This window comes from Panthera tigris, chromosome F3, assembly GCF_018350195.1.
Source record: "Panthera tigris isolate Pti1 chromosome F3, P.tigris_Pti1_mat1.1, whole genome shotgun sequence".
Taxonomy (NCBI): Eukaryota; Metazoa; Chordata; class Mammalia; order Carnivora; family Felidae; genus Panthera; species Panthera tigris.
Window position 1 is genome coordinate 43,859,458 of NC_056678.1, and position 21,531 is coordinate 43,880,988.

Here is a 21,531-nt window from a genome sequence, read left to right on the forward strand (position 1 = left end):
GTCCACAGAGACAGGCAAAGCAGGCAGACACAGACTCAGACAGAACCGGAACAGTTTGCGACTCGGAAATGAGCTTCACCGCTGAAACTCAACTCTCAGATTCCTTAAAGGGAGACCTGGTCTGTCGCAGCAGAGTGAGAATTCCCTGACAGGGAATCTGATTATGTCAGGGGCCCTCGGCTGCTGCAGATTTTTAGGACATTCCTGGGTCATGTGCTCGGACGTGGCTGGAAAGCTGGGCTGAGCTAGGCCATGTCAGTCCTGCTTCCCCACCATCCCATCCTGGGAAGGGGAAGCCTATCCACCTACCCCCACATCCTGTCACTGATCACTGTCTGAAGGGCTCTGGGGAAAACCGTTCTTTGGGCCTACTAGATGCCACAGTGGGCAAGCAATTAGAAACAAGTGTCTGTGCCAGTCCAGACACACTTTACAACCTGTGTGCATGCGTGTCTGTGTGAGTCTAGACTAGTAAAAGCAGATGTTAATGTGGCTCAGAGTGAGGACTTCTGTGGGGTGTGGAGGGCAGGGTGCTGGTGGGAGAGCAGGTGAGGGACACCAAGGCCATGTTTTGGGGGTGAGGGGTGAAGCATTTCTTTTGAAAAAGAAACACATCTAAGATGAGCCTTGGGGGGGGGGTGACTAAGAATTAGCTCTCTGCTCCCAGGAAGTATACAGTTTAGTAAAAGAAATAAGATAAATGCACAATTTCTTGTATAACCCGAGGCAGATGGTGGGAAGGTGCAAGGTGCCATGTGAGGCTGAAAGCGTGGGTCTTACTCTGGCTCAGGCGTTTGAAGGAGGACCTCACAGGGGGTCAGGTGGGCCTGGAAGGAAGAAGTATGAGGAACAGCCTTCAGGGATGGGGTCAGGGTAGACGATTGGAGGAGATACTGAGTGTGTTGGGGGGGAAGGGGGGTGCGGGAGGGGGGAGGGCGGGGAAGAAGAGTAGAAAAGGACCAGCCAAGCACTCTCTGGATCTGATGAGCTTTAGGGGGGCTCCCAGGCCCTAGAGCATCTCCTCCCTTGGGCTTTATCTCAGTGTTGATGTCTGAGCCCATCTTTCCTTTTCTTTGGGAAAAGAGCTACTGCAGGCTGGAGGGCCCAGCTCATCATGCCCTTCCAGCCTGAGACCCCAACCATTATATTTTCTTCCCCCGGAGCTCTGAGGACAAGTTACAGCGCTCAGTCACCCCCAGGTAGTGGACAATCTGGCTTTGAAGGTGCCGACCTTCCCCTCTCAGGGGCTGGTGGAACTGTCTGGATAGGAACTGTGTGTTAGAAGTGGCCCTCCAAGATCAGGAGGCGAGAGTCCAAAGAGAGGGGTTGTAAATTCTGGAAGTGGCTGACAAGTTAGGATCCCTGACTCAATGCTGCTCTCTTCTGACCAGCCTAAGCCTAGCAAGCTTTATGGGATGCTGTGACCACAAGCTTTGTTCTGCTTAGGTAATTGTTCCTGCAATGAGCCAATCACTCGTTCGTGCATTCATTCACTCATTCATTCATTCCACAAATATGTACTGAGCGACGACAATAATAGGTATGAGAATATCTAACATTTATTGAGCCAGCCCTGGTTCTGAATGGCTTAGATACAGTGTTATGTCCAAGACCACCTGGCTATAGCCGGGAGTAACAGAGCTGAGAGGCCAACCCTATCAGTCCAGCATCGTAGCTCGAGTTGCTAAGGATAGCATTGCTTTGTGGTGCCCAAATGGGCTCTGGAAATACACGATGGAATGGTGAGCTGCTCACAGTCTAAATTCTGTAAGCCTTACCAGGAGCCTGGGGGGATTGTGCGCAGCAAACACTGAAAGCCGTCCCCGGATTGCTGGATTCTCATGGGAAATGGAATGTCATTCACGGGTTATGCCTGGGAGAGGCTTGACCCTAGCTCTTGTCCTCACACCAGAAAGCTTGCCTGTCTCCTGCCTGGAGTGGCGGGGAGAGCTCATGCAGATGAAGAGTCAGGGGTCCTGGGTTCCAGCTCCTCTTTTAACCGCCAACCCACCCACTGCGGTCACGGCCAAGGACTTTCTCTCTCGAGGAAGTTTCTCATCTTTCAAAAGGGATTTGAATAAACCAGCTCTGAGTTCCATTTCGACTCTGCTGTGACTCCTCTGTAATGTCTAAGAAAGGACACACTTGAAATCTTCGTCATTCCCCCTCCTTTGCCCACCTGGGAGGTCATCCCATCACTAAGAGACACTCTGGAGCCCCACCCCCTTTCCCACCCCCGGGGCCGGAATGATGTTTTGGCTCAGGAATCTGGCAATCCAGATTCTGCCACTCACTGGCTATGACTATCTCTCATCTCGTGGCAACTCCGTGGGCAAGAACTGTTGTCTTTTATATATAGCTAACGCTCTGTGCGCTGACCACTGCATAAATGGGGTCTATCCTCACCACGTGAAGTAGGTGCTGACGTGTGATTACCCCCATGACACGGATGAGGAAACTGAGACAGAGAAATTCAAGAACTGCGGTGTCATAAAGCTGGCGAGTCATGGGGTCAGATTGGAGCCCAGGCAATCTGGCTTCAGAAACAGCACCCCTTACCTTTTTTTTTTTTTAAATATTTATTTACTTACTTACTTATTTTTTTTTTAATGTCCAAGTTAGTTAGCCTATAGCGCAAAATGATTTTAAGAGTAGGTTCTAGTGATTTAGCGCCTACATATAGCACCCAGTGCTCATCCAACAAGCGTCTTCCTTAATGCCCCTTGCCCATTTAGCCCGTCCCCCTGCCCACCACCCCTCCAGCAACCCTCAGTTTGTTCTCTGTATTTAACAGTCTCTTATGCTTTGTCCCCCTCCTTGTTTTTATGTCATTTTTGCTTCTCTCCCCTTCTATTCATCTGTTTTGTATCTTAAGTTCCTCATATGAGTGAAATCATATGATATTTGTCTTTATTTGACTAATTTGGCTTAGCATAATACCCTCTAGTTCCATCCATGTAGTTGCAAATGGCAAGATTTCATTCTTTTTGATTACTGAGTAATACTCCATTGTGTATATATATATATATATATATATATATATGTATATGTGTGTGTGTATATATATATATATATATATATGTATATGTGTGTGTGTATATATATATATATATATATATATATATATATATCACATCTTCTTTATCCATTCATCCATCGATGGACATTTGGGCTCTTTCCATACTTTGGCTATTGTCGATAGTGCTGCTATCAACATGGGGGGTGTATGTGTCCCTTCAAAACAGCACACCTGTATCCCTTGGATAAATCCCTAGTAGCACAATTGCTGGGTTGTGGGGTAGTTCTGTTTTTAATTTTTGAGGAAGCTCCATACTGCAGAAACAGCACTCTTAGCCATCATACTTCAGCTTAGAGAGAATACTTGATTTGCCCAGAGTCTCCAGTAAACTCTGATTCTCTATGTCATACTTTACCCGACCTGAAATGTGCCTCATACTTGTCTTGTGGGCTTTCTGTGGGGGTGAAACAAGAGGTGAAGCTGTCAGATTGATGATTTCCTATGTCTGCTTGGGGGTTTGCTGAGCCCTGGTCCTCTCAAGTCCCCCCCTCCCCCCCCAGTTCTGGCAGAGATTCGTGTGTGTGTGTGTGTGTGTGTGTGTGTGCGCGCACTATGACAGTAAGGGGCTTATCAGACTCCCTGAGCTACAGCTGATCTCATCTGGGACACAGGACTGTTAAGATAAGCTAAGAGCTAGGAAGTGGTCATTGAAACTGCCCAAGGCAGGAGCTCTGTGCTGGGGAAAGGAGAGGAGGGATCCTGACTTGGGGGAGAAGAGGAAGGGCCTGAGAAAAACTCTCAGTGCTGGTGTTGTAGCCAGAACAGGGATATTCTAAGAGTTGGGAGGTGGAGTGGGCGGCTGTTTGTGCAGATTTAGTCCAGGGCTTCTAGGCAGTAATTTGGAAAGGGTCTTCTTACCCTATTGTTAATGGCAAACCAAACTGATCCTTCTCTTTTCCTGCCCCTCATTCCTATGTGCTGTTCTCAGTGTCTGAAGCTGTGTATCTCCCATAGCTGTGAGGTTGTAGGTGGGGCGGGAGGCACCTATGCTTATGACTGGGGTAAAAGTTTTTATAGGACATAAGAAAGAAGTCCTCATCTTTACAGGGTCAGCGCTTTTCATATCCACCATGGATCCTTCACGGATCCTGTGAAGACAGGACCTTTGCTACAGGATCCTGCGGTATAGAGGCCGTAGAAGTACATGAGGCCAGGGGTACATGAGCCCCAAAAGGACAGTCAGAGAAAGGGATTTTACACCTAGCCCTACCCTTAGCTGGCCACATGACCTGGGGCAGGTGCTTTGTTTCCCTACACCTCATTTTCTTTCTTTTTTTTTTTTTTTTAATGTTTATTTATTTTGAGAGAGAGACACAGAGAGACAGAGCGTGAGCAGGGGAGGGGCAGAGAGAGAGGGAGACACAAAATCCAAAGCAGGCTCTAGGCTCCGAGCTGTCAGCACAGAGCCCGACATGGGGCTCGAACTCACGAACCATGAGATCATGACCTGAGCCAAAGTTGGACGCTTAACCGACAGAGCCACCCGAGCGCCCCATTACACCTTATTTTCTAATTGATAGGAGGAGACCTGGAACATGGAGGCTCTTTGAACACTGTTAAAGGCTCCCTGGTGGCTGGGCATTTATGGTGGTAGGTCCCGTGACTCTGAGCTCAATACATCATACTCCATTTATTTATTTATTTATTATTAATTTTATTTTTTATTTTTTAAAATTTACATCCAAATTAGTTAGCATCTAGTGCAACAATGATTTCAGGAGTAGATTCCTTAGTGCCCCTTGCCCACTTAGCCCATCCCCCCTTCCACAACGCCTCCAGGAACCCTCTGTTTGTTCTCTATATTTAAGAGTCTCTTATGTTTTTGTCCCCTTCCCTGTTTTTATATCATTTTTGTTTCCCTTCATTTATGTTCATCTGTTTTGTCTCTTAAAGTCCTCAGATGAGTGGAGAAGCTTTGTATTTTGATGAGGTCCCAGTAGTTCATTTTGCCTTTTGTTTCCCTTGCCTCCAGAGACGTGTTGAGTAAGACGTTGCTGCGGCCAAGATCAAAGAGGTTTTTGCCTGCTTTCTCCTCAAGGATTTTGATGGCTTCCTGTCTTACGTTTATGGCTTTCATCCATTTTGAGTTTGTTTTTGTGTCTCGTGTAAGAAAGTGGTCCATGTTCATTCTTCTGCATGTGTCTGTCCAGCTTTCCCAGCACCACTTGCTGAAGAGACTGTCTTTATTCCACTGGATATTCTTTCCCGCTTTGTCAAAGATTAGTCGGCCATAAGTTTGTGGGCCCATTTCTGGTTTCTCTATTCTGTTCCATTGATCTGAGTGTCTGTTCTTGTGTCAGTACCATACTATCTTGATTACAGCTTTGTAGTGGAGCTTGAAGTCTGGGATTGTGATGTCTCCTGCTTTGTTTTTCTTTTTCAAGATCGCTTTGGCCATTCGGGGTCTTTTCTGGTTCCATACAAATTTTAGGATTATTTGTTCTTGCTGTGTGAAGAATGCCGGTGTTATTTTGAGAGGGATTGCATTGAATATGTAGATTGTTTTGGGTAGTTATCGACATTTTAACAATATTTGTTCTTCCTACATACTCCATTTAAATGCTGCTCCCTTGAAGGGGCTGAGTGTGTTCTTCCTCCTTGTCCTGCCTCCACAGCTGACATCCTACACTCACGGAGGTCCACAGAGAACCAGGCAGGTTAGGGCATGGGAGCTACACCCAGGAGGGAGGAGAGGGGAAGGTCTGCCCAGTGCCACCTCCCTGCCCGTGCCTGGCTCCCACTGGCACCCTGAGCCTTGGCCCTCCCAGGCTGATCCTGGAATGTAAACCCCAAACAAAGCACATTCTTGAGCCGGGTCATTAGCTCCTGACCCTCGGTAAGGAAGGCAGGAGCCCGCATTTCTCTTGGCCCTGAACGACATTAGCACAGTCTGGTGCTGGGGGCTGTTATCACAAGCCTGGATTACTAGGCTGGCTGTCACCCACAGCTTATGAAGGGCCTAATCCTGACCTACTCCTCCTGTCAGAGCCTGCTGCAAAGGGAAAGGGGACCCAGTCCCTAAGCAAGGGGATTTGAAATACTGCTGATTTCCTGGACTGGATTCTTTGTGCCAGCCACAGGCTGTAGCTGGGCTCAGAGGAAGAGGGAGCATTGTAAAGGTTACTCTCAGAGTGCTGTCTCTGGGCTCTTTGATTTTCTGGCTTCATTCAACTCAGTTGTCTGCTACACATGTATTCTATTCAGTTATTTGCTATACATTTAGACATTGTGTACCCAGCACCCTGTGATGCTCTGGGCCTCCAAGGGTGGATGGCATTGTCATGGTCCTGAGAAGAATCCAGAAAGTTTTGTGTATGGGGGTGCTGGGTGGAGACGGTGGCTGCGTTCACCAGGTACACAAGGGGCAGGAACCCTGCTCAGAGGCAAGGAGGGGTGGCAGGAAGGTAGGACTGTTGTCAAGGGGCTCAGAGGCCCAGACTGAGGCTGGAAATCACCCGAAGGGCTGGGGAAGCTGAAAGGGGATGTTAAGCTCTGTAAGGACACCTGGATTTGGAGATGAGAAAGATTTCTTTTTAAAAAATTTTTAGGGGCTCCTGGGTGGCTCAGTCGGTTGAGCTTCTGACTTCGGCTCAGGTCATGATCTCCCGGTCCATGAGTTCGAGCCCCGCGTCGGGCTCTGTGCTGACAGCTCAGAGCCTGGAGCCTGCTTCCGATTCTGTGTCTCCCTCTCTCTCTGACCCTCCCCCATTCATGCTCTGTCTCTCTCTGTCTCAAAAGTAAATAAACATTAAAAAAAATTTTTTAATGTTTATTTATTTATTTTGAGAGAGAGAGAGAGAGTGTGTGTGTGTTCGTGTAAGCAGGGGAGGGGCAGAGAGAGGGAGCTGTCAGCGCAGAGCCCATCATGGGGTTCGATTCCCACGAACCAAGAGATTATGACCGGAACTGAAATCAGGAGACGGATATTCAACTGACCGAGCCACCCAGGCGCCCCAATAAGAAAGATTTCTGAAAGTGCAGGGGCTCTAGCACCGATGTGGCAGGTGGGCTGGAGGAGAGTGATGGGCAGCACAGCCACAGGGGGAGGCTGTGATGTGGTCTTCATGCAGGAGGATGAGCGTGTGAACCCAGATGGTGGCCATGGGCATGGGGGAGAGGCCAGCCTGTGGGGTGTGTGGATGAGGAGAGTGAAGGCGGGTGGTCATTTGTCACCAGGGCTGAGCCCGCTTCCTGCAGGTGTTGGAAGCAGAGGTCTGAGGTGAACAGAGACCAAGTTGGAAGGGCAGCTCCAGTCCAGTCGCCTTCTCCCGTAGATGGGGACACTGGATCTGGATAGGGGAACCTGGGAAAGGGATGTGTAAATTACTATTCCTTGACAAATTCCCTTAAGAATGTGAGTTGCACATTTTCTGTTGAATGGGAGGGAGGGTGCCCCAAAGTCCTCCTTCTCTTCTCCAGAAAAGGAGGGCAGGGCAGGCCACCTTCGGAGACAGTGAGTGGGACCTTAGGAGTCCCTAGCCCTGAGGGCACAGCCACATCTTCCCGAGGAGGAGCCAGGATGGCTCAGCCAGAGCCCAAGTAGGCCACCAGCTGAAAACCTGGGCGTCCTCGCCCCCCTGTCTCCACAGCAGCAGTGTGGAGGGTGGAGGGAGGCTGGGGGGAGACAGACTTCTCTCTGAACCTCCTAGAAAACTTATCAACTCTAGGTGTCACCTGAGGCATGAAGTCTTCAGACACTTTCCCGCCTCCAGCCCCTCACCCCACTGACCCTCTGAATCATCTGCCAAATATTTCCTCCTTGGAGGAGGTTTTGCATGGGAAAACAAAACAAAACAAAATGTCTCGGGAGTCAGGACTGTCCAGTCGGGCTAAATGAGAAACTGGGACTGGGCCTCTAGGAAAGTCTTCCCAGTTCTTCCCCTAAAGGAACCATCCCCTAAACTCACTCAAGGAATGTTTATCCAGCGCTGGCTCTGTGCCGGCCATGAACTAGGGGCCGAGTCCGTGAGGGCAGGTGAGAAAGACCGGGTTCCCCCATTTCCGGAGCTCATGACAACTTGTGGAAGTCACGGTTTCCCCATCTGTAGAACAGATTGACCCCAGTCTTTCCCAAACTCACAGGGATATGAGGGCGCAAGAGGCCCTCCAGCCTTTATGCCAAACCCACGCAGGTTCAGGAAGGTCCTGAACAGTCCATAGCCCCAGGGGACCCGGCCCTGGAGAAGACAGCCTGACATTTCAGCAACTCACCTTCCACCATCCAAGGCTTTGGAGAGGGGACGCCTGGGTTGGGCGTCTGACTGCAGCTCAGGTCACGATCTCCCAGTTTGTGAGTTCAAGCCCTTCATTGGGCCCTGCGCGAACAGCACAGAATCTGCTTTGGATCCTCTGTCTCCTTCTCTCTCTGCCCCTCCCCAGCTCGTGCACTCTCTCTCTCTCTCTCTCAAAATAAATAAATAAACATAAAAAAATACAAATTAAAAATAAAGAAATAAAAGGATTCTGAGCCTGGGCACCGGGGCCAAGTGTGTGAGTGTGTGCGAGGCGTGAGAGCACGTACATGTGTGTGAACAGATATACGTATAGGTGTGAGAGGTGACTGGGTAAGTGTGTCTACGTGTGTTCCACACGTGGAAATGGGAGGTACGCTGTAAGAGATGTGGCCAGCACGAGGCATAAAAGTGAGCTGTGTGAGTTGTGTGAGCACGGGTGATGATCACGTGAGTGTGAATACACAAATGTGCTTGGAAAAGGTGTCTGTGCAAGAGCGAGGGGTATGTGAGTGTGTGAGATAAACATGAGTGGGCATTTGGGAGGGGTCTGTGAGCACGAAGCACGTGTGTGTCGGGGGGCTGGCTGCCCCAGAGCACGCTGGGTGAAGTCTCAAGAAACCCCTCCGATATGAAATGCCAACTGCACGTGACCTACAAAGAGCTCGCTCTTGGGAAGAGGCGCACTTGGGCCTCTGGGCTGCAGACAATGGCTTCTTGGTGCTCTGCTTTGCACCATCGGGAACATGGGTGCTGGGGGTCCTTTGAGCCAGGCCCACAGCTCTGTGGGAGCTCAACCGAACTGGGATATTTGGAAACACAGCCCATCATGTAAAGCATTAAAACAAAGGGCCATATCACGATGGAGAATGCCAACCGGGCATGAGTTAACACAGGACACTGGAGATGTTTTGCCCTTGCAGCCAGCTGGCCTGTCATCCTCTCTCCAGAGACCATCTCTTCCGCCCTGTCACTCCTTGCACTGTGGGTGGGGATGGGCGAGGCATCACACTTTTTAAGCTGACCTTCCCCAAACCCTTCTTGAGGCATCAGTCTGCTATTCGAGGTCTGCACAGACACCTCGTTGCCTCCTGACCTCTTTTCACACCACTCCCCACTCCTGGGTGCACTTGGCACCCCAAGTCTCCGTCCCCTTGAGAGCCAGTTATAACAGCAGGATCCTCCAGGAAGCCTTCCCAGATTAGCTCAGTCTTCAGGGGACTCTTGTTGCCTCAGTCGTCCATCCACAGCATCCACCGAGTTGAGCTGGGACCCCCCCAAACGGTATGTTGACCTCCTAACCCCTGATATCTGTGAATGTGACTTTTTTAGGAAAGAGGGTCTTTGCAGATGTAATCAAGTTAAGGCGAGGTCATACTGGATTAGGACAGCCCTAATCCAGTGACTGGTGTCCTTACAAGATGAGAGAAACGTGGACACAGACACCCAGGAGAGAAGGCCGTGGAGACAGAGGCAGAGTTTGGAGTCGTGTGACCACGAGCCAAGGAACACCAAGGATTTCTGGAGCCACGAGGAGCTAGGAAGAGGCGAGGAAGCCCCCTTCCTTGACTTCAGATTTCTAGAATTGTGAGAATCCATTTCTGTTGCCTTCAGCCACCAGTTTATGGCATTTTGTTTGGGCAGGCTTAGGAAGCCAATGCGAATGGCAGCTTTTATTTTGCCCAACCTGCCTGGGTCCTTTTATGTGCCGCCTCTTTGATCTCATCCATTGGATAACCCCAGTTCTCTGGAGCTGGAGGCCTTTGGCTCAAGGCTTTGGTCCAGTCTGTAGCCACCTGGGGACATGGATAGATGACTGACCTTTGTAGCCACTCCCCTTACTGCAGAGCTCGGAGGCGTCTTGCACACCTCTGAGCTGGGTTAGAATTTCCCTCCCCTCACTTACAAGTTGTGCCACATGGGTCAGCCACAGGGGCTCTCTGGGTCTCCGTTTCTTCTTTAATATGGGGGTTGGAAATGGCTAACCCTACCCCACCTCCCGTGTAAGATCTCGGCCAGCCAGAAAACCCAATGCAAGTGTAAGAGATTATTAGAAAAAAAAAAAAAATCTGGAGAAAATGAAGCAATGGAGGGGAGAGACTTCTTTACTCCTTGTGGTCCCAACCACCCCCCTCCCCCAGAGCTTGGTTGCCCAGCAAATGGACCTTCCTCCAGAGAAGGCCTGGGGAGCTTGGTCCCCATGTTTTCCAAGGACTCCAACCCCAACTGGGATTCTCGTTTTAGATGGTGTCTTGGTGATTTCACTTCCTTCATTTTCCTCAGAAGAGGACCTTGGGATATCCCACAAATCCGATCGTGGTGCTCATCTGCTTAAAATCCTTAATTTGCTCCCAATTTCTCATATGGATAAATTCCTTAGCAAGGTACGCGAGGCCTGTCTTGATCTGCCCTGCCTGCACTTCCGGCCCCTAGAATCTCCACGATGTGCAAGCTGTACCCCAAATAAGCCAGACCCTTTCTCCCAGCTGGCTTGAGAATGCCCCTACCTCTCCTTCAACAACAACAACAACAACAAGTCAGCTACTCACCTAATATACACGAATCATTTTACTTATGGGGCGGGGGGCGGGGAGGCTCTTTTTCTCATAGCGAGGAATTATTTTGTCCATTTTACAAATAAGGAAACAGACTCGGAGAGTTAACAACATATCCATAGTCAATCAGCACACGACAGTCATGATTTGAGCCCATCTCTCTTGCTTCAAAGCCTGGGGTCATCCTCCTCTGCCTGGCTGGTCTCTCTCTTCTTTCAAAGTGCAGTTTGGGATTTTCCGGAAACCTGTCCTGACACCCCCAGTCCTTCTCTGCTGCCTAGTCACCACTGGTAGGGTACCTCTGGATTGCACTAACAAAGGCCCGACACTTATCTCATCAAATGGAAATGCAGGTTTAGTCCCTTGTCTCCCTTCTAAGATTGCAACTGCCCAGAGGGCGGCAACTCACATCTAGTGCCAGGCACTTAATGGGTGTTGAATGTCAAACAATGGAACAGCCAACGGAATGAAAAAGCTGGAAGGGAGCTTTCCTGGGATATAAATGTAGAAATATGCTCATTTCTTCTTCTTTTTTTTTTTCTCGATTTTTAACGTTTATTTCTGAGACAGCGAGCACAGGAGAGGGCCAGAAACAGGGCGACAGAGGATCCGAAGCAAGCTCTGCACAGCGAGACAAAATCAAGAGTCCACTACTTAGGGGCGCCTGGGTGGCTCAGCGGGTTAGGCGGTCGACTCGGGCTTGGGTCGTGATCGGGCGGTTCATGAGTTCGAGCCCCGCGTCAGGTTCTGTGCTGACAGCTCAGAGCCTGGAACCTGCTTCAGATTCTGGGTCTCCCTCTCTCACTGCCCCTCCTCCATGTGCGCACATATGTGTTCTCTCTCTCTCTCAAAAATAAACATTAAAAAAAATTTTTTTTTAATTTTTTTTAACGTTTATTTATTTTTGAGACAGAGAGAGACACAGCATGAACGGGGGAGGGGCAGAGAGAGAGGGAGACACAGAATCGGAAGCAGGCTCCAGGCTCTGAGCCGTCAGCCCAGAGCCCGACGCGGGGCTCGAACCCGCGGACCGCGAGATCGTGACCTGAGCTGAAGTCGGACGCTTAACCGACTGAGCCACCCAGGCGCCCCTAAAAAAAAATTAAGAGTCCACTGCTTAACCCACTGAGCCACTCAGGCACCCCTATGTTTATTTCTTTTTTTTTTTTTCTTTCTTTTCCTTTTTTTTTCCAACGTTTTTTTAAATTTATTTTTGGGACAGAGAGAGACAGAGCATGAACGGGGGAGGGGCAGAGAGAGAGGGAGACACAGAATCGGAAACAGGCTCCAGGCTCCGAGCCATCAGCCCAGAGCCTGACGCGGGGCTCGAACTCACGGACCGCGAGATCGGGACCTGGCTGAAGTCGGACGCTTAACCGACTGCGCCACCCAGGCGCCCCCCCATGTTTATTTCTTATTAGGGAGCCCTTTCTACTCTTTCCTTGTTAATCCTCAGATTCCTTCCTTGGGAAAAGAGTCTCCATATTTCCAGGTTTGGCACGTGGAACCCCTTACATGGTGCAGCACGGCTGATTTCCTCGCCTTCCCCGTATGCTAGTTCATTTGAGGCGAAGCAGTGCTGTGGTCACAAGTTTTGAAATCAGACATGGCTCAGTCGCTTACTAGCTTGTGACCTTCGACAAGTTACATAACCTCTCCGAGCCTTAGTTTTCTCATCTGCAAAATGGGAAACTGCTTACCTCATAAAGTTGATCTAAGGATTGGAGTACTTGTGACATGGCATCATCATCGCTCTTGTTATACAGATTGGGAAATGAAGACGAGAGGAGGGGAGGGATCTTTCCAGGGAGGGATGGTGATAGGAAAGCCTATGGCAGGAGAGGAGGAGGGAGGCCTGGAGTCAGGCCATCTCACCACAGATCCTGAGCTGCCTCCATGGCACCATGAGGTGCAGACCAAGGGGTTTACCACTGACATTCCCTATTTCCCCTGCTCGGTGAAGCACCCCGAAATGGACCTCCAAGACATAAGTCCTCAGCAGATACCAGCTCCACCTGTTAGCGGCCCTCATAGATTCTAGTGGCTAGCCCCCCATTCTCATAATGGGAAGAACTTTTTTCAGACTGGCTGTACCCCTGAGGTTCCAACCATTTAAAAATACTTCAGTCCCATCCACAGATCTGGTACCATTTTGTGTGCTTGGAAAGCCCCCTCCCCCAACACACACACACACACACACACACACACACACACACACACACGGGGCTTTGGTTTCCTCTTGGAAAGTGGGGAGGGACCCCTCTTCTCAGGGAGAATAGAAGGGGATGGCGAAGTAACGTGGAAGGGGAAGACCAGACCAGGGCTGGACTTTGGAGTGGCTTCCCTAACATGCCGTTCCATCCCTCACAGGATCTGTGGTTCCTCCAGGATCTTCTAAGTTACCTCAGCAGCTAACAGAACCGAAGTACGGGGTTCCAGAAGCAATAAGAAGACACCCCTCCTCCCAGTCCGCTCACCAGGAACCCCCCCCTGGCCACAGGATGCCTCTAGCCCGGGTGGGAAGGCAAGGCTGGGCCAGCAGGGGGCAGCACCCTTGGGGCCTGAGGAAGGGACAAACACCCCCGTCCCTCCCCTCGAAGACCCAGGGGCAGAGTCACTTCCTCCAGGAGGCTCCCTCTGTTCCTGCCTCATAAGAATGAATGACACCATCACACAGGAAGTGCTGACTCCCCCACAGCCCTTGGGGGGGGGGGCAGGTTTTCCTTTGTAGTCCCCGTGCTGGCACAGCTTTTCAAAATAACCGGAAATCAGAAAGAGGCGCTCTACGAGCCAGGAGGGGGCACGTCCTTCACGGCGAGTCAGTGAGCGATCCCCGTCCAACTTCAGGCAAGACAGAAGTGAACTTCGGCTGAGTGAATTGAGGCCAGGCACGAAGAGGTCAGCCTTTCCTAACACAGAGGAGTCTAGGCACTGAGGAGGGCTGCCCTGTACTGGGAGTGAGGTGACCGGGCAGGAGGTGCTTTGGAGGCGGAACCCACAACAGCGGGTCGCCTGGGGCCCTATTTAGTCTGAGACAGTCAGAGGGACTATTTCACGGGGTCCCCTCTACCCATCAAGACACCCACCCACCCCACCCCTGCACCAGGTACCCGAGAGAATAGGAATATAGATTTTAATTGTTGTGCTGCTGCTGTTAACCAGAGTGCAGTTAATCCATCCTTCGTGGATTTGGATGCCACAGTGTACATGAGAAGGTTTTGCCCAGAAATGAGCTGGGGCCGCGGGTGACAAAAGGGCGAGGGGAGGGTGGCGGAAGGAGAAAGTGAGCGAGGGGAGGAGCGGGAAGCAGAGCCTGGGCTGGGCGTCTGCTGCTTCCCCATCGTCACGTTACCCTCGAGGACCTGAGAGGCACGGGTCCTTCCTGGCCGAGGCTACTGACCTGGACCAGTCCCCGTGAACCTGACTCCAAGGCCAATTCTTGCTGAGGGGACGAGGGCTAGGGCAGGCCCACGGCTGACCACCAAATGGGGAAGGGATGTAGACCAAGGGAGAAGCGAGGGGTTTGGGACTCTTTGCGAACCTTCTCCGTTTGCCATCCCGAGAGACCCTCAAACTAGTTCAGAGCTGGGGAGAGGACAGTGATAGCAGCTGTCTTCGGCCCTGCCCACCCCCTACCCTGGACACGGGGGAGGTGGAACTCACAGGAAGGGGAGGTAGCCAGGACTCCTGTGTCTTTCTCTGCCTGAGCAGTAAGGGGGGACTCTCCTCAGAGTTCAGCTGGCCTCCAGCTGGAGACTGGCTGAGTCCCTGGGACTTCGCATGGTTTCCTGGGATGGGTAGGGTTTGGAGGCGGAGGGAGGTCCCTCAGAACCCCGGGGCCTGACCCCACTAGCTGCTGACAGGAGCTGGCATCCTGGGAAGTCGCCCACACTGCTTTGACGAGACCATTCCTCTTGTGGAGAGTGGGCTGATCCGGTCCGGGGCACAGGCGCTGTGCTGAGAGCTAGGAGTCAGAGACACACAGGGCTTCCACCGCGTCGCTCAGACCCTGGTTGACGCCCCCCACAGCCAGGAGGCAGTTCTTGACGACAATGCTGGAGCAGGCGCAGCGGGGCGTGGGCATGGTGGGGAGGGCCTCCCACTTGTTCCTCCCGGGGTGGAGCGCCTCTGCTGTCTCCAGGACAGTGGGCTGGTTCCCTGAAAGCGCCAAGGGAACCGGACCTCACGAAGAAGTCCAGCCCCCCAGTCCATGCCCCGCAGCGCCCCCCCCCCCTCTGGAATCCACAAGCAGAAGCCAAGGGACTTTAGTTCCTGGGCTGCAGAAACGCTTCTTCCCTACCCTGAGCCCTCGCTCTTGTCCGACAGCCACTTTGCCCCTCCTGCCTTCTCTCCGTCCTTCTGTCTCCTCGAGAGGAAGGCTTTCTTTCCCCACCCTCTGCTTTTACCCGAAGTTTCTAGTCACTGCTGCCTCGCTTTTGCCTTTTACTAAAAATCCGCCCCCATGGGTTTGTGAAGCCCAGCTGGGAAGAGGGGTTTTTGAATGATTTGGGGGAACGCGGTAGGCAGGCCGTGCGCAAGCAGCCGGTGCCTTCTCCTGCTCGGGCACAGTGTCAGGTAACAGCCTGGAAGCCCCATCCTTACCAAGCCCTCCGGCCACTACGACCCGTCCACTCAGAGCGCCGGCCACAAAGTCTGCCCGCCGCTTCCTGAGGAAGAACGAGCGTTCCATCTTCAGCCATCCCCCTGCGGGCCGTGGATCACGGCAGGATAAATTTAGAGAGAGTGAGACGCTTGGCGGTGACCTCCCCCACCAAGTACACACTGAGTCCCCAGAGCTCACATCCTAGGTGGGCGTCCACCCCATCTACGCTTTGTGCTCAGGGCATAAACTACGCCTCCTGCTGTTTGAAATGATGCACTCCGGGGCCTCTACACCCTCTCCCAGGCTTGCTACAGTCCAAGGAACCATAATCCCCTACAATCAATCACCTTGTTCTAACCTCTGTTCTCAAGGTCTCTGAGCTGGAGAGGAGGTTAACTAGAGGCAGTGAGCGTGGGAGTCGGGATCCTTCTGTGTCTGCATCGGTAAAAAGCCGGAAAAGCCCTCCCTCACCGGGCCCTGCCTGAATGTCGTAAGAAGAGAAAATGGGAAAGGCTTTGATAAAAATAACCAGCTAACCCAGAATAGCCCTGTCCAGAGGAGAGAATGCGATCCCAAGAGGAGGCCTGAGTGGAGAGGGCTGTTCGGACCCCTGAAAGGCTCACCCCCCTGGATCAGCGGCCTGGGCGGGCGCATGGGATGGGGGGTCACCTTGTTCCATGTCGAACACGTCCATCGTCCGGAGGAACTTGGGCTGCCGGTAGAGCCGCCCCTGCCTCAGGCCTCCCAGGCTGTACAAGCGGTCATCCAGGGTCACAAAGCTGGAGAAGGCCCGCTTACAGGGAATGTTGGGGAACTTGGTCCAGGAGCGAGTCTCGATGTCAAAAACCTCAAAGGCGTTGACTGCATACTTGGACTGTCGTCCCCCTGGAGGCCAGACCAGGGTTGGGAGGGTGGGGGGAGGGAAGGGGGGTTGGGCCACAGTAAGTCCCTGAGGGCAGGGGGCTGGGTTTCCCCTTTCCACGTTTACCCAACCACACAGGGAGCTCCCTGAGGGGTAAGGCATCGGTGATTACCCCCAAGGAGATGCTCAGCACACAGACACGGACCGCTTCCTGTGGAAACTGACCCAAGGGAGAGAAGGAGGGATAGATGTGGGACAGTAACCTGTCCTTACCTAGCACATAGATCTTGGAGCCTCGGAGGAAGGAGGTGGCAGCATATCTCGGGGTGGGCATGGGTGCTAGTGACACCCACATGTCCTTGAGCATGTCATAGTGTTGGAGGTGGTTGTGCGGACGGAGGTCCAGGCCCATCCCGCCTGCCGCATACACTCGGTAATCTAAGGAGAAAGGCCACACACAACCCCTGGCTCAGCTCACGCACACTGTGAGACAGGCCCATCAGTAATGACCTACCAAGCCAGGCCCCATCAACCCCTCGCACACCAGCACGGAGGCCAGGCCAGGTTCCCAACCGCTGCTGTGCCGGGGTGAGGTTGACGGAACCATGGAGAGTCTCTGCCATGGTTGAGCCTGAAGCCATGTCAGGCCTGAACGCCTCGATGTCCAGCCCGTGGCGGAGCCTCTCACAGGGTAGACTGCGGTGGAGTCGAGGCCTGGACAACCCTTTGCAGGTTTTGTCCCCTCTACACTCCTCCCTCCTGGGCAGCCAGAGGGGATGCCAAAGAGGAGGGGTAATCCTCTGATGTCCTCCAATAGTGGCCTGTTCCTTAGGCACTCCCTGCTTGGAACTCTCCAGACCCAGCAGGAGCCTTTGGAAATGAGGTCAGCCCTGCTGTCGCTGGCCCTGTGGGACCCTGGACTGCTGCTGATTTTTCCCCATGGGGGAATGCCATCCTCCTTCACACATGAGGTGGCTTGTGGGCTCCAGAAGACATCCTGAGCTAGATGGGATAGGGTTAGGGGTGAATGAGGGTGAGGCTTTGGAGGAGAGAAAAGCGGCCCCTTTAAGGAACCCTGCCAGGGCAGTAAGCTGGGCACTCGGAGAGGAGAAGTGAGTTCTCTCCCTTTTTCTATTGCTCTTGGTTGCAGGTAGCCTTTCAAGGCACACCCCTGCCACAGGGCATCAGAGAGGATGAGCGAGGCACCCGCGTTTCCCTGGGCCTCACCCCAGTGCCTCCTGCAGCCTATCAGAGACACAGCTTCCCCTCCTCCCCCAGCCCACAAGCCACTCTTCTTCTCGGGGACCCACCCCTGCCCGGGATTCTATCTCCCAGTAGCTGGTCCTCACTGCTTCCAGCTCTAGGAGACCTTGATTCTGTAAGGGAATTGCAGGGAGACTACTATTTCCTTCTACTGAGTACTATTTCCAATCTTATTGAACAAGGAAGACAAAAAATCCTAACCTTAGCCTGCGGCCAGGAGACTGGCCTGCTAATATTAGAAGGACTTCCCTTACACAAGCTCCGCCTCTCCCATCCCTGTGTCACCTGAAACACACGTCCAGCCGACAGCCCTCACTCCCGCCACACCACTGCTCCTGTGCCAGCTCTTAATCATCCCTTCGGGTTCGCCTGGGTGTCCCTGAACTGCAAAGCGGGGCTGAGAGCACCGGCTCAGTACCGCCCAAGGTAGCTGCTCACCCTGTTCACCATGCGTTATGGAAATAATCCTTGTCGGTTTCTTCCAAATAGAGAATTTGGTCATCTGTGACCCCAGCCTCTGCTTCCGTGTCTGCCACACAGGCATGTGAAAGCTTATTATACTAACTCCTAAACCCATTCAATGCCACAGTTAAGAGCACAGACTCCATCATTACTCACCAGCTGTGTGACCTTGGGCAAATTATTTAACCTCTTTGGGCCCCACGTTGCTTCTCTTTAAAATGAGGATAATAATAGCACTTATTTCATCAGATAGGTTTTTGAAGATCAAAGGGGCTAAAATATATAAAGCACCCATGGTAAGGATTCAATAAATGTTAGTTCTGTCTTTCAGCACCATCTACTGAAGCCTGGGAACAAAGGAATACCCTTTCCCTCTTTTTCTCCATGGGCCCTCCGGCTCTTATCCTTACTGATGGCCCGTGGAGGCCTCACTGGCCACTACCCTGAGGGATTCAGGCTTAGAGTTTCTCACTGGTCACCTTCATTGATCAGACTCCGACTTCTGAAAGTAGGGGCCAGACCTTCTGCCTCTTTCCTTCCTCCCTGGGACCTGGAAATGTGCCAGGGACACAGCAGACCCTCCAGAAATCCTGGCCTGATCTACAGTAGACCCCACAGGCAAATGGGATGGTTTTGCAAGAGAGGGAGGGAAGGTTGCATCCCACCAAGGCTGTCTGTCTGAGTTGCACTTGGGGTCTTCTAATTCCTGTTGGACCATTTCCCATAAAACCCTGTGTGTTTCAGCCAAAGAACTTTTGAAGCCTGCTCTATGCTCTGGGCTGTACCAGGCCCAAGGAGAAAGAATGAGGGGTTTTGGGAAAGTGAAATGAAGATCCAGTAACCTCGTGGTCCCTGCATGCACCCCTTGAGAACTGTGAACCTGGGCGAGGTAGGAGCACAACCCTCAGGAACATTCTAGTCTCCATTCACTAGTATCTCTGAGACTCGGAGGCAGAAGGGGAGGTTGAGGGTAGTGGGAAAGGCCCTGCAATCAGGCCTCAAAGCCCCACCAGAGGGGCCTAGTGATGGTACAGGGATGCAGTGAACACCCCCAGGACCCCAAATATGTGTCTGGAGGTGGTGTCCCTCGAAGGCAGATCTCAGGGGATGAGGTGCTATGGGTAGGAGGCTCCTCATTCTGCTGAATGAAGGGGTCTGCGGAGACCCTGCACTAAGTCTCCAGCTCTCCTCTCTGGCCAGGCCTGCCCAGCTTGTTGGCAGGAGGCTGGTGGAGTGGAGTTCTGGCATCACATGAAATTACTAGACACTTCACCTACTGAGTCTGTTTTCCCATCTGTAAAATAAGGCCTGTGGGTCTCTAGTTTCCGTGTCTATTGTAGGGATCAAATGGGATCGGGATTGTGACAGCGGGCCCCCAACTCAGTGTTAGTTCCCATCCCTCTCCCCGTGGTCCCCCACGCCCTTCTCTCTTCCCTCCCTCAGCCCTGGCCCCACTCGCCTTTGGCCGTGACAGAAATGCCCATGGCGGCCTCACGCAGCACGCTCCTCTTCTTCCACTTGCCCTCATCGATGTTGTACATCTCCACGACCTTCAGGGGCAGCTGATTGGTGCCCACACCCCCGATCACCATGATCCGCTTCCCCAGGGCGGTGACGGCCACCCCGGCCCGGGCCGTGGGCAGGGGGGGCAGGGCGGTCCACTGGTCGGCCTCGGGGGAGTAGACCTCAAAGCAGTCCATGGGGATGCCGTTGTCGTCACATCCCCCGATGGCATAGACCTGCCCCCCGGTCTCCAGCAGGGAGCAGTAGACCCGGCGGCTGGGCAGCGGCGCCAGGCGCTTCCACTGGAAGTCCTTGACGTTAGGCACCTCCATGGCAGCCCCGGGGGCCCCGCCCGCCGCGCCCCAGTGCCCGCGGAGCGCCACGGCGCCGCGGGAGGTGCGAGCCCGGGGGGCCGCCCGCTACTCCGCGCCCCCTCTCGCCGCCTCCATCTGGCTCCCGTCCGCCGGCTCCCGCCCGACCCCGGGGCAAGGGCCCCGACGCCGGCCAGCGCTTCACAGTCCCTCCAGACTGCGCGGTCCGGCGGCGTCCGCGCCTGGCCCTGCGGGAGGGATGGGGCGAATCAAGGGCGGTCGGGGCCCCGCGCCCTCGCCTCCTCGCACCGCCGGCGGGGCGGGCTGGCTCCCGGCTCCCAGGTCCTGGCCAACTTCAAAGGGAAGGCGGCCGAGGGCGCCACCCCGCGGCGGCATCGCGCCCCGCAGCGCGGTGTCCCCCGCCCCTCCCGGCCGGCGGCTCGGACACCCGCGGGGCGCACGGGGGGCGGGGGCTTTCCGGGGCTCGCGGCGCCCGGCAGCCTCCCGGCGGAACAAGGAGTTAACACCTCCGGGCGCCGCCGCCTCTCTCCCCCCGCCCCTGCTCCCCTGCCCGCGCCCTCCCGCCCACGCCCCCGCGCCACTTACACAGCCAGGCCCGAGGAGCGCGGCGGCGGGGCGCAGACAGCGCATCACCCGGGAGCGGGGAGCCCCCCCAGGGCTGCGGGGAGCTGGGGACAGGGCGCGCTGTCCTTCCCCAGCCCGCATACCGCTGTCACACAGGCAGACGAGGAGAAGGAACGAGCAGCTCGAAGGAGAAGCGGAGCCGCCCGGGAGGAGGAGGCCCGCCAGGCTGCTCCACGCACATCCCCGCCCGCAGCCGCCACACCTGTGCAGGAAGCCGCGTGCGCCCGGCGGCGGCGGCGGAGCAGGCCGTGACCTCTTTACATAAGCGCTGGCAGCGTCCGCCCGCGGGGGAGGGGAAGGGCCCCTCGGGGAGACGCTCACCTTGTCTACAGGGTCAGAGAGGCGGGGCACTGGAGCCAAGTACCCAGATGACAGGAACCAGACTCCTTCCAGCGTGGGGGTGGGCGGTCTGTGAGTGTTTGTTTTGGATGAAGAGGCGGAGAGTCCAATTACCCGGTTTATCTACAGTACACAGACCCAGTTCGTGACAGGCTGGCTCAACAGTCAGCTTTGCTTTGGGGGAGGTATTATCAAACGGTTTAACCTCATAGAAACAAGTCATGTGGGTGTGACCCGGGGAGACCTGCCCCGGGTGCACCCAAACATAACGTATACACCGACCTGCACACACGTAGGCAGAACTTGCACATCACCCTACCCTCTCTCACCCGGAAACTGACATATTCACGGAGTAACTGACAAAGGTACAGACATGTGGATACCTAACTGGAGACACCCACATAGACAAACACATAGGGGGACCCCCCCCCCCCCCACACACACTCTCATCCCTTTTTCACACACCTTGGGAAGGGGAAACCCGGTTGTTCAATGTTGGCACTCAGCACCAACCCACAGGGCTTACCAAATAGTTTCTCCAAGCCACATTCTCAGCCTTTTCAGGACAGTAGACCCCCGGTAACACATCAGCCCATGACACCCGTGGGTCCCCTGGTCTAATGGACTTCCAGGCCGATGGGGTCCTCCTTCTTCTTGGTTCCCTTGAATAGAGTCAAG

General features: G+C 53.6%; 1 protein-coding gene across 2 annotated transcripts; it reads right to left on the bottom strand.

Annotated features, from left to right (window-relative positions):
• Nucleotides 1-13,992: 13,992 nt before the first annotated feature.
• KLHDC8A (kelch domain containing 8A) lies at nucleotides 13,993-21,081 on the bottom strand. Of its 2 annotated transcripts, none has more exons than XM_042976711.1 (6): nucleotides 20,836-21,081; nucleotides 19,515-20,117; nucleotides 16,604-16,768; nucleotides 16,138-16,353; nucleotides 15,468-15,569; nucleotides 13,993-15,023 (listed from the first exon to the last, which is right to left on the bottom strand). In XM_042976711.1, exons 2-6 carry the CDS (start codon nucleotides 19,888-19,890, stop codon nucleotides 14,830-14,832), a joined length of 1,053 nt encoding a protein of 350 aa, XP_042832645.1. In that variant the 5' UTR covers nucleotides 19,891-20,117; nucleotides 20,836-21,081; the 3' UTR covers nucleotides 13,993-14,829. The 2 variants fall into 2 exon arrangements, with proteins under 2 accessions (XP_042832645.1, XP_042832646.1); XM_042976712.1 differs by lacking the exon at nucleotides 20,836-21,081 and adding an exon at nucleotides 20,476-20,799.
• Between the last annotated feature and the right edge of the window lie 450 nt (nucleotides 21,082-21,531).